Raw genomic sequence first — 13,439 nt, 5'->3', positions numbered from 1 at the left:
CAGATTCATGCACTTTTCGCACAAAGAATCAAACGGCGGCAAGTGCATTCCGGGACGAGGTCGCCGGAGGGTCTCAGACCAAGTTCTCGGTCTCTGCCTCAGCCTCAGCCTCAGCATTTTGTGGCCTCCTTTTTGTCAATTGCCTTTATTTTGTTCTGGAGAAAGCGTAGGATACAGCAGGTGCTGTGCCAGATGGCAGAACAAAGGTCAAAGTCAAATCTCTATTGGGATTGCGGGAAGCCAGTGTGGAAGAATGTACTACCTTGGGAACGGAGAAGTGAACAAAACTCAACTGCAATTGCCAAAGTTTTGTTTATTAAAATTTTACTATCTTTAAGCAGCTCATAAAACCCGAATCCAACCTGTCTCGAAGGAAGTCAAAATGTGATTCATTTCTTAACATTTTTGTGTCCATTTTGGGGAACTATTTGGCACTTAAAATACCAAGACAAATAATATAATTATGATATTTGGCACCAGTGCAAATTGCGTTCAACTATTTATAGTCGGGAAACTATAAAAAAAAACATATATTTGGATACCTTCCAGCTAAAAAAGTACCAACAGATATCCCATATTTTTATGATTATCCTTTTTACTTACTGAAAGCTTAGACTCGCTGCCAACTCACGGACATTCAACTTAATCAATCCCTCACCATTCCGCCATAGAAATCGTCTCATACCTAACCATCGCGTCGAATCCTCCCGTACACAATACTCCAATTGAAGAATATTCCATTATTTTGATTCGATTTTGTTGTGCCCTTGCCGTGGACCCATATGCAAATCGGGGTGGCCAGGCAGGGCCAGGCAGGGGCCCTTGAATGGCTCATTAGCAAAAACGAACGACAATCCGAGGACGAGCTTTCAACAAAGGACCTCATTTTTTCCATGGCGAAACTTGGAAACTCTTGCCAGTTCCAGTCCCAGTGACAGTCCCTGGTCCACCCCTACCGGGGCGAGGCACAGCTTGAAAGCGAAATAATCAAATTTGCGTCATGTCGCTTTAGTCCCTCTTCCGCTCCCCCTCCCGCGCGGACTTTGATTTGAAAATTAACAAATAAAATGCCACAAAAATATATTTCGTCCAGAACAGAGAGTGAGAGAGAGAGATAGAGGGAGTGTGAGAGAGTAAGAGAGTACCCTCTCAAGCAGCGGAACAGTGGAAAAAACATGAATGAATGAGCCCGAGTAATAAGTAATGATGGCAGCCGGCTGAGCGCCGGAAACGCCTGCAATTTGCCACAATTGAAAGTGGCTGCCGCTTGGCACTCCTCCTCCTCCCCCTCCCACTGTTTGGGCTGGCAAGCTGCCATGTTTTCTTTTTTATTATAATTCTCCTGCTTCTTTTTGTGTTGCACGAGTACTCCCCTTTTTTTTGGTTGGCTGCCGGGCTGCTCGACACCCGCCACCATCCATCCATCCAAACATCAAACATCGAGCGAGCTTCGAGCGTCGAGCGTCTAATTGAAGTCATTCCCACTCCCAGTCCCATTCCCATACCCATTCCAAATTTGAATCCCACTCCCCTCACTGCTTTGCATAACTGAAATCTCGCACATACAATTTGATTAACCCATAAACGAGACGCGGGACCTTCCATAATCATTAGCGCCCCGTCCAGAGCAGTGCACTGAGCGAATTCGCATGTGATTCGATTGAACGTTGGGCGAGATTCATCAAATCAATGACGGATTTAGCTCCTTAACATATTCTGCCCAACTGTATCCATCCATCTGCACTTCCATCCATATCCATGCCAATCTAATCGCGGAGGCATACATCCAACAATCCATACCCATACCGTACCCATCTATAAAATGTACAAAATATTCATTATTCACTGACTACATCGTTTGGCATTGTGTTTTTATTCTTCTGCAAATACTCCAAATATTCAATGCTCCTTAAAGTTTCTCTCAGTGTGACGGCCATGGAGGGTACTATGTATTATGCAGATGCCTGTGTGCCACTCCATACCCAGCGGCGGGCCTCGCCTCGCCTCGGCTGGCTACTTCTTCTGTTACACTTCAATTGAAATTCAAGAGTTGACGTTGTCGTTGTTGTCGTTGTTCCCGTTGTTGTAGTTGTCGTTATTTCGGCCATTTTGGATTTCACACCCCTCGCGATCCGTTATACTCCGTTCCATTCCGTTCCCTTATTTTGTTGGTGTGTTGGCTACTAATTTATTTTGGCTTTGCATTTTTTGTTGCTTATTTTCTAATTTACCTCATGAGCAACTACAACCACCAGCAGGCAGACAATCCGGCAACCACCACTGGCAACAGCCGCCACCACCCCTAATCACACCTCCGCTCTCTCTCTCTCACTCTCGTTTCTCACCCTACTGCTTCAGCCTATCCATCACTATCCCTCTCTTGGTGTAGTGTTTGCCTTTCGGTTTATTCAAGTGCCCGTCGTCTGTCTGCCCGGCCTGTCCCATAAATTGGTTCGTCGTCATTGTCGAGCACACTCTTCGGCCACTTCGGTAGCACACACATAGGGCCAAAGACAGGCCCAAGCCCAGTCACAGTCCCAGTCGCAGTAACAGTACCAGTCTCAGTCCCAGACCAGATACGAAGCAACCCAACCCTTGTCAGAGCATCCTCACTCTCAAGTGTTCTCAAATGATAAATCACTTTTCTCTCGCACTTCACCCCATACAAATGATCAAGTATTTTCAACAGTTTCGTTTCGTTGCCCCTCCTCTCCGGATGGAAATTAGTGCAGATAATCCTATTAACATATATAGCTGTTAATATAAGGAATCACTGTGTGGAAACAGGGATTAGTGGCGGTGGGGAAAGACAACAAAATTTGTGAAAAGTGCAGGGAACTTTTGGGTACGGTTCAGCTTAAATCAACATGCACTCATAGATGACAAATCCCACTAAAATAGATTGTAGTTTCGACATTTAGTTGCAGCTATTAGCTAGTTGCTAATTAAACGGAGAAATCAAAAGTTTTCCTAATTGCGGTCGCAGTTCTGTGCAGCGTTTAGCGGAGACACGAACCAGTCGCAGTGGCGTTGATTGCCTTCGGGCGCGAAAATTAGCCATAAAAGGGGGCGCAGTGGCGCCCTCTGTGAGCAGGGAATCGAAAACTGATTCCCGATAAGGGAGCAAAAACTTTTGGATTCGTTCACCTCATCCCGAATAATGGCAGAAATTCATTTTCTCACGTTACCCCAAGAAGAGACAATGCGGTGTGGAGAGAGGCCCCAAATAGACAATTAAATAATTGAAAACTAAACTCGAAATCAGTTGAAACACAAAGGCAACAATGGTCGAGCCACCACCAACAGCATTAACAATAATAAATAATGGTAATATGATAATGACGATCATAATTCAGGGCTAATACAGAACGCAATGCCCCCATGCCATGCCATGATGTACCCTACCCTAGGGTATGTCTGGTTTCTTGCACATTGTTGGGGATGCTCGTAATAGCCCAAAGACTAGCCGTCTATGCTCACAAATATTCCCGATGGCAAATGCCAAATAGCACATAAAGAGTCTAAACAAAATACATATATATTTTAGGTATTTTAGTAGAAATATAATTATAAATAATATTTTATATAATAAATAATAATTACGCCATTAAAACAACTTATCTTTGCAGTCAAAATAGAATCAGAAAATCAAATAAACACAGCTAACATGTGTGTACGAAACACTTTTAATTGAATATAATATTTATTGAACTTCCAAATGCAATTAATTTTAGTTATAACATTTAATCTATTTAATATTAAATTACCACAACTATATCGAATAATTTCCTCAGCTTAGGGTATTCAATATTCGTTAGTTTCCAGCTGGATATTTTAGAGTGTTTTTTCTTTTGGCTTTTGTGTGTCGTTTGGCCATTGGGCCTTTGGGCCATTATCGTTATTATTATGCCATTGTGCGGCAATTAAAGTTTCAACTAATCACACGGCAACAATTGTGTGACAATAATATTGTATGAGCTTCCCTGAACATCATCATCACCCCCATACCCGTCCCCATCTCCATCTACGACTCTAAGAGTTAACAAGATTTGTTCAACGCACTTGTGGCCGACAGCGAAACAACTTAATTACACAACAATGTGCAGCAACAATTGCTGGTTGTTGGGTTTTTGTGCGATTCAATTCAATATTGTTGGTTTGTGTTTTCTTTTTTTTTTGGTTTTAATATTTTTGGCTTTTGGTCTTACAACGGCTCTCTTGAAGGCGTCCCTCGTTGTGGCCTGTCTGTCGGCCATCACTCGAATCTGAAGTTATTGCCCAAAAATAATCGGGGGGTAAAAGTGTTTGTAAATCGGAAGAGGGGTGATGAGAAGAGAGGTGTGGAGAAGAGGGGAGAGCCTACACAAAAAGTAACTGAACTTTAATTGTTCATAATTAAGTTTGTCCAATTTTGATTGTGTCTCAAGACAATAATAGTTAAGTAAATAAATCTCGACACTTAATTGACATTCGAACACTTCGGATTCGGATTCGGTCTCGGATTCGGCATCGATTTGGGGATTTTGGTCAACTTTCGCACTTGAGCGGCGGGCCTCAATCGTCATAATTGAATCATTTGGCGGGCCATGTCAACTACCAGAAATGTGAAGAGCAGCTCAAGCAGTTCGCAGCTCCGGACAGGGCACCCGGTATCGGCCATGGAGCATGGAGGCATCGGGAGCACTGCCCGAACCAGAACCAGAACCCAAACCTTAAACCCCCAAACCCCAGACCGACAGTCGCCAGGTAGTCGAGGGGTTTGTCCGTCCTTCCCAGTGTCTCTGTGTCGTTTCTCGCTCTCGTTGTGTGAGAGAATCGCACGTCAAAATATTTGCAAAACAATGAAGAAGGTGGAATCCGGGACAGAGCTTCTTGGAACTTGAAGGACAATCCAAGCCAAGGGCCAAGCAAAGCGAAAACGAAAACAAAAACAAAACAAATGTGAGTGGAAGAGGGAAAAACTGTAGCCAATGGCCGCCAGGTGGGATGCTGCAAAGGATGTGCGAGGAAAAACTAGAGAAACTATGCCAAAAAAAAAATAAGATATCCGATTACGGACAAATTGCTCACAGCAATAATATATCATCATCATCATTAATCGGCCCTTCGACCGGGGGGGAAATTCAATATTTATTTTGACAGCCAAACGATCGAAGATCCACTGATGCCCGATCCCCGAAGCCCGATCCCTGATGCCCGATCCCTTGCGTTTGTAATTGCAAGTTAATTAACAATCAAATTCCTGTAAATAAACGAATTCGCTTGAAAAACAGGCTACGCTCTCGCATGAATCATCCTGCCCGTTCGAGATCCTGCAACCTGCTCACAAAATATCGAATTACCACAGCCACATTCCGCTAGCACGCACTTCTCATCGGCAGAGCAGAGCCGAGCTCTCTGAGAGCATCACGCCTGGGCCGACGGCATCGCTGGCAGACTGCGTGGCCCGACGGATTCGTCGGATCCGATCAATACCATGGGAATGGGTAGGTAGGGGCTCGCTCTGGCATTTCAATTGTTTAATTGCGACAGAAGCTCGCGCGTGGGCCTCCCTCCCCAAGCATACATCCACATAGTAGATGTGGACCCATGGGGGCGTGAGAAAAGTCCCGCTTGAAAAACCCGTTGTATGCCAATTGGCAAGCTGCTGGATACGCTCGAACAAAGCTTTCTAATTTCCATTGTCTCGACTCTACATACATCTTGGGCAATGGCTTTAATCTGCGCCACAATATCACAGCCAACTCTTTCGCATGGGTTTGCTTAGTCACAGATCGAATATGCTGCAAAGCATCGAATTTTTTTTGCTAAATATTGCTTGGGCTATTGCAGATTACTCTATTAATTTCTACGAATATAAGTGTGAATTTGTCAGCACAGTTTTCTGAGGCGAATAGCTAAATTTCAGTTCAATCTATGGAGCGTAAGCTGAGATCCTTCAGAACAGCAGAGCTCCCTCCATTGGAATAGCTCTATAAACAGTTCTGAACTTGAACTTAATTGCTGCACGGGAGTGGGGAGTGGTGAGTGGGGAGTGGGGAGAGAGGAGAAAGCTGAAGCTCTCTGTTCTTACAGCTTTTGTCTACCATTTCCGAATTTTCCAATTCCGATTCGTGTAGCTCTCTAAAATTTGCTGACTGCGCAGCCAGGACGGGACTCTCCATCTCTTACTCCTGCTCCAAGCACACACAAACACCCACCCACACACACACACATCACTACAGACAGAACTGACAGACACACACTGCGACACAGCCCGACAGCGGGCTGTATAAATGCTAATTTACGCATTTTAATAGTAAAAGTTGTAGGGAAATTTTAATTAGACTGCTTTTTTTGGGTCCTCATTGTTAGGCATGGATCGAAGGGACAGTGGCAGGGTGCATGGGGGGCATGGGGCATGAGGCATGGGACAGAGACAGGCCAGCAAATGTCACAGCAGAGACCCGAAGAGAGCTGCCACATATATATTTTTGAATAGTGCTCACAACTTGGACCTCGACTCGACTCGTTTTTGGGACTATAAATTGGCGTCCTTCATCGAAAAAGAGTTCCGAGCTCCGAACTGCGAACTGCGAGCTTCGATCCTTCCCACACACAAAATGGGTTCCGCATACACTCGCAGTTGCGGCACCAACACACTCTCACTGCGGGGCACCCACACCACGAAGCATGGCACACAAACTGGAAGCATTCCAGTGCGCTGGAAGTCACCGCATGTGTTAGAGCGGCTCAGCTAGCTGGTCGGGGCCCACCATCGCTGCTCTCCTCTGACCCAGGCAGAGCGCGTCGCGCACATGCGCCATGTTGGCCACCCGTCGGGCAGGGGAAGTGCGCACGCTAGTCGAGCCGTTCGCACGCGCTGCGGTGTGAGCGGTGCAACCAGATGATCGCCGCGCGACTGAGCCCGCCCCTGACGCTGCCGTTGGATTTACCGTTGGGTGGCAGCGCAGCCGTCGAAGAGACGTCGCTGCCAGATTGCTGCTGCTATTGCTGCTGCTGCCGCCAACGCTGCTGCTTCTGCTGCTACTGCTACTGGTGCGGCATGTTCTGCTGCCTGCAGCCTGGCAGCGAAGATGGTTTCAGGTCCTCGCCAGCTCCGTTGCCGTGGCCGTTTACCGTTGTGTGCCGCTGAATGCCTTCTAGCCGGGGCCCAACCACCAGGAACCAGGAACGGCAACGGCAACGTTAGCTTTTCACGACGACGACGACGACAACGACAAAACTCCTGGTGCACATTAAGTCAGGCAACAGTTTAACGTGGAAATTATTGCGAATTTGTTGTGTGTTTTTGCGACAGCGACAGCGACAACGACGCGTGCCACAAATCTCGCAAAATCTTGCAAATCTCGCAGCAATCAATTTTTTTAGTGTTCGGCCCCGCATCGTAGGTTCAAGTGCAGTTTAGCGGGACTTTGGGCCGGCAAACTAGGCCTATGGTGCCCAACAGCCACTGAGTGTCACACGGAGACAGAGATAGAGAGAGGGAGAAAGAGAGAGAGAGGGAGAGAGAGAGAGAGAGAGAGAAGAGCCAGAGTTCTGAGTTAGGGGAAACCCCCGAAAATGTTCCACTAAAACAGCAGCACAACAATTGAGGCAGAGCCAATCGATTCATCGAGGGAAACATTAGCAGCATAAGCAGCAGCGATGCCGCAGCGTTCGCCCTTTGCCATACAGGAGCTGCTCGGACTGGCCGTGGCGGCAGCGGCAACAACCACAACGGAAACGGTGGCAACCTGCGAGACGCCAACGGATCTGACAACAGCCGCCAGCAGCCAGGCATCGCCAAAATGTATTTCAACAACAAGCACAACAGCTGCAGGAGAAGCAACAGGAGCAACAGCAACAGCAGCAGCAGTGGCAACAACAGCAGCAACAGCGGCAACATACAATACCGTTGCAGCAGTGGCAACAACAACCACGGGAACAGCGGGAACAGCAAGCGGAACCGGAAGTGGAGCAGTGGGTGACAGCATGTCATCGGTGATAGATCAGCAGCAGCAACAGCAGCAGCACCACCACTACAGGGAGCACCACCAAATGACCATGGCAGCCGCCTCCCGTATGGCCTACTTCAATGCCCATGCAGCGGTGGCGGCCGCCTTTATGCCTCATCAGCTGGCCGCTGCCGTGCATCAGCACCACCATCAGCATCAGCCGCACCACCCGCACGGAGGGCATCCGCATCCAATCCCCATGCGACTGCTGCTGCTGTGCCGCCGCCTCCAATGCCGCACCACCATCCACACCACCACCACCATCACCACCCGCTGCTACATGCGCAGGGTAAGCCACTGATCCCGATACCCCCCACCAACCAACCACCCCCCCCACCTCTGTCAGCTACTGCACCACCCAAGCTCTGCCCCGAAAGGCGGCAGTTACAATAACAATCAAAGCTTAAGCGCAATTAGCAATCGCAACTGGCTGTGTCACCTGCCATATAAAACGAGCACAGCACAAGCACACGCACACACAGCTACACGTAAATACACACACACTTGCACACATACAGATGTGTGTGTACATATATCTGGTCTGTGTACGGTGGGGCAGATGTGATGCGTTGAGCTGCGGAGTGGAGAGGCGGCTGAGTGCCGCTTAGTTAGCATAAAAAAGAAATTAATCAGCGGGCCATCGAGAAGCAAATCAGCTTTAGCCTCAATACGTCTTCCCCCCTCCCCGCCCAGCACCACCAGACAGCCTCCAACGGCTGGCCAGCAGCAACAGCAACAGCAGCACCAGCACCACTTCACTCCTCCTCATCCTCTCCAGGCACCTCCCTCTCCACCTCCACCACCGCCACTCAAGTTGAGCTGCTAATTGCAATGGCAATTGCTCTGCCCCAGCTACATGTGTGTGTGTGTGTGTGTGTGTTTGCGTGTGTGAGAGCGTGGAATGGAGTGGTACAGTGGGTCGAGAATCGATTTTTAAATCTATTATAATTATAATTATAAATATTATAATTTATTATATTTTGTATGACATTGTTGAATATATTTGTCATATTGTGGATATCACTCCAAGAAACCAGGAAAGCTAACGAATTTGTAAGTATTCCATGACGAATCACCTGCAGATAGGATCTAAAGCATCTCCAAATGGATGGCTGGGCTTTCTAGGGATTTCCTTAATGCTCTCATTGAACTAGACTTAGATTTCAGTGCAGAAAACTTACCCTGGTAGCACTGTAGAGGTGTCTTTGTTCGACGATCAGCACAAGGCAATGACACCCATACACGTAAGGGCCAAAGTCGGAGCTTGAGCTGGCTCCGTTGCTGTCGACCTGCTGCTGTCTCTGGGTCTCAAGCTCATTTGCAAGTGGCGGGGCCGACCGCGGAGGCAGCAGCAAGTGGCAATATCATCCAAAGCCGAGTCGATGACAGCAAACCCAAAGACACAAAGCCAGAAAGAGAGAGAGAGAGAGAGAGAAAGAGAGAAAGAGAGTGGACGGAAAAAGATATAGCCGGAGAGTCGGTGATGGACGAAGAGGCAGTGGCAGAGACAGAGACAGGGGAAGATAATCTTGCAGATTCAAGTGGCAGCTGTTGTTATTGTTATTTTTATTATAATTAGCGTTGAAATGTCATCGTCATCGTCATCTCGTCATCTCACCATCTCCAATCCCATCTCCATCTGGTCTGCTCTGGCTCTGATTCACTGTGCCAATTTCCATTCGAAATATTTGACGGATATCGAATTGGGTTTTCGATTTGAATTTGAATTTGATTTTTTTCTGAAGCCACAGCCACCACTTCCGGGAACTTTTTTCGCATATGGCGGGGGACTTTCTTTTCCGCTGCGACGCCTTACACTGTGCCGCTTTGTGGCTGTTGCTGTTTCTGCTTTACTTTAATTATTGTATTTGTATTTTTATTTCGTTTATCGCACATTTCCACCATTTCGTCGTCGTCGTCGCAATTTTTGTGTTAATAAATGTGAGAAAGAACTTTGTCGTTGTTGCGGCATTCGTGAAGCATATTGGCTTATTGGAAGACCATGCCACATGCCACAGAGGGAATATCATTATTTAACAGTGAATTATATTAATAAATATAATTTGAATCATGGAGAATACATTTTTGTGAATCTTTATAATAATAGCAATAACTGAGTGTGATGAAGTTTAGAATTTCAAGCTTAAGACAGGACATACAACCTCAACTTCAGTTGTAAATATTTGCCTTTAATTATACATATATATATGGATAGATTTGTATAATGATTTGTTATGGTTTGATCTTTATTTTAAGTTTGGAAATAAAATGCACACACCGTCAAAAACTAGCTGAACCTCACTTGTACCCATGCAACCTTCTACTTCTTCCTATACATAAGTATATATGTACATAAGTAAATCTATTAGAATGCCTATTGCGGTGAGTTGATTTATCGCTTTTCGTTGAGAGTATCCCCAAATCGAGGCAATCTGCACTGTCGCCCCCGTTTTTGTGGCTAGTTTTGTTATTGCTGTAGCTTTTTGCTTTTCATTCGCGTCATCGTATTTAATTTTGCATATTGTTGACTCGTTCTGCTCTTTATATAGCAAACAAATTTGGTTCCCTGTTGATTTTTTTTACCCATTTGCGTGCCTGCCCCGTTCGTCAATTAAAAAATCGCATCAAGTTCTCGCATGGCTTTCGGGGGCGGATTTCCTGCCCCCAGCCACTGCTAAGGCTAAGCTGTGCGAGTGGCCAGGAGGAGAGGGGGGAGGAGAGTGCCCCAAGCAAAAGCTTTTGAAGCTACCAATTGGCGCCTCACGACGTGGCCATTAAGTGCCTTTGATCTTTTACCAGCGACGACAGACGGAAGGAGAAAACCAAATCGGAAAATTGGTTGCCCCACAACAACAACTGCAACAACTACAACAACTACAACAGCAACAACGAACAAAGAAAACAAAAACAGCAAAAAAAAAAAAGAAAACGATTTTCTCTGCTTTTTCCCCAGCATTTAATTGACAATTTTCACTTTGGTTCTCCTTCTCCTTGTTGCTCGTCCTCGCTTTGTTGTGACAGTCGTTTTGATGTGTTTGCAGACACACCAAAGCACTCACTCACCCATATACATATGTACACACCCACAAATGTGTACATATGTATTTTGGCAAATTTGTTATTGCAAATTGATAGCCAAAGATATTCCCTTCCCTTCCCCACTCAAATGCATATTTTAGCAAATTACTTGTGGCTCGAAATTAACCATTTAGCGGATTGTGTGGGCTGCCAAGGCGCCGCCAGATTGCTAGAGATGGTGAAACCATTGCTCTACAATAATCGTTGAATAATTGATACTCACGCGTGAAAATTCTCAATCTCTAGTAAAAGCAGTTCCATGGAGATAAATTTAAATAAATCTATTGATAGATATGGCCTACGCAAACGTAGGCCGCACCGTTGATAATTTCTGTATTTAATGCAAATTCTAAAGCACATACTCGTACTTTCAAATGTTCATAATCCAATCTAATAATCGCCACTTAATAATCAATTATTGCAATACTTGTACATTCGATAGTGCAGGAAGTACACACACACCCCACTGTGGTTTTCGAATCGTTAGCTCATATCCGCCGCTCCAGAGCTGCTAATTGCTGCTTGTCAGTGGTGCCCCAAAGCGGTTCCAACAATGACATCGACTGCCCTTTGATATTTGAGCCACTTTGCTAATAGCCCCAGTTGCCATCCGCCTGGCCTGGCCTAGCCTGCCATATCCCATCCCACCCATCTCTGTGTGATGATAAAAATATTCTTAATTGTAGTTTTGCCTCGGTCTGGTATTCGGACAATGTGTGCGGTCTATGTGCCTATGTATGTGCCGCCTTCTACTCTCGCAGACCAGGCCCTGAGCAGACATAGTCTTTTGACTTTGCTTTGATTTTACGTTGACGTAAATTAGAAAAAAATAAAATAAAATGAAACCACCCAAAAACAACGACAGGAGCGGAAAATCAACATGAGAAATGAATGGGAAAAAAGAGAGAAATTGTCGACAAACGCCCTTCATTGAGTGGGGCGGACGACCGCCCGGCGAGTCGAGTGTGCCCCCCCACCCGCTAGCCTACTCCCACTCCGGGGCAGGCACTCGTGGGCATTGTCTGAGGTGTGAAAATGTTCAATGCCGCCACCGACAACGAGGCACGAGTGCAGTTATTGTTTCAGTTGCACTCTAACCTCCGCCATCTCCCCATCTCCACAGTATCCCGGTCCTGAGATGCCCCTATCCCTCCCATTGCCATTCCCATTACCATTCGCACGCATTCTTTTTTTTTTGGGCACTTTGTCACACTTTTTCGCTTTGATTTTTTGCAAATTTAAAAGTCAATTAAAGCAACTTGACGAACGAAGTGCCGAGTGCCACTTAAGGGGTTAATTTGCTGTGTGAGTGAGTCAGTGTGAGAGTATCAATGAGTATCAATGCGATTGCGAGTGCGAGTGTGAATGTGAATGTGCATGTGTGTGTGCGAGTGAGTGCAATCCCAGCCAGCGGTTGATTCACAATCAGCGATACACATTCAACGGAATTAGCCGCAATTATTTCTAATTTGTTCGACTGGAACACAATCACAACAAAAATATTAGAAAATTCATTCACTCACATATTATAATAATAATAGAAGTCAGCGATAAATAAATAGGCAGAGTCGTGGTTACATACATACATATGTATCTATGCATATGTAGTACACTCGTACAATCGTATTCATGTATTCATAAGCTGGATTTTGTGCCGCGTCACATGGCAATCAGAGACGGGTAATTCGTGCCCCGAAAAGCTCAGCGCTCCACAAACTGCACTCCAAACATTTGGCCAGAGGCGTAGAGTGGGTGTTTGGGAGGAGGTTTTGAAGGGGGGTAATCAGCAGGGATTTTCCTTGGATTGAGATCTCTGCTGCTTCACATTCAAATGCATATCTGAATGCTACTCTTAAGCTACATTATATGCTAAAAAAGAAACTTCCAAGCGCCAAGACTACGCGTATCCTGCAATTCAGTTCTATCCTGCTCTGCTGTTTCCTTCTCATATCTCTCGTGACTGACCCCTAGCCCCCTCCAACGCCACTGGACAACAGTGACACACTCACGCGCAGAGATACAGTCGCAGGGGCTACACTTGAGCGCCGCTGCGCTAATTTTATAACGCAAATAAACACGATTTGGCACTTGAGTTTGCTCGGCTGCTTTGTGGGGCTCTTTCGCCTTCTGCTTCTTCAGCGGCGGCGGCGTCGGCGTCGGCGTCGGCTCCAAATGGCCTTTCGTATTGGCACTTGGAGCTGGAGCTGGAGTTGGAATTCGACTATTCTCGTAGCATTTCGGCCATCAGCTGCTTTCACTGTCGGGAGCGAGCAATGACTAGAGCGACGCCGCGACTGCTAATTATGCAGTACTGGCCATCTATATGGCTATTTGGAGTGGCTACTCAGCAGTTTTCTATTTCTT

General features: G+C 46.2%; 1 protein-coding gene across 1 annotated transcript in view; it reads left to right on the top strand.

Moving 5' to 3' along the window:
• Window positions 1–7,081: 7,081 nt before the first annotated feature.
• The window catches only part of LOC111072777 (segmentation protein paired), a 47,679-nt gene continuing 41,321 nt past the window's right edge, over window positions 7,082–13,439 (top strand). The window contains 2 exon segments of the mRNA XM_041592744.1: window positions 7,082–8,187; window positions 8,190–8,286. Coding sequence (XP_041448678.1) covers window positions 7,648–8,187; window positions 8,190–8,286 — 637 coding nt within the window. The 5' untranslated portion in view covers window positions 7,082–7,647.

This window comes from Drosophila obscura, unplaced genomic scaffold, assembly GCF_018151105.1.
Source record: "Drosophila obscura isolate BZ-5 IFL unplaced genomic scaffold, ASM1815110v1 contig_185, whole genome shotgun sequence".
Lineage (NCBI taxonomy): Eukaryota > Metazoa > Arthropoda > Insecta > Diptera > Drosophilidae > Drosophila > Drosophila obscura.
The sequence above is the reverse complement of the archived record's forward strand: the minus strand, read 5'-3'. Positions and strand labels throughout refer to the sequence as shown.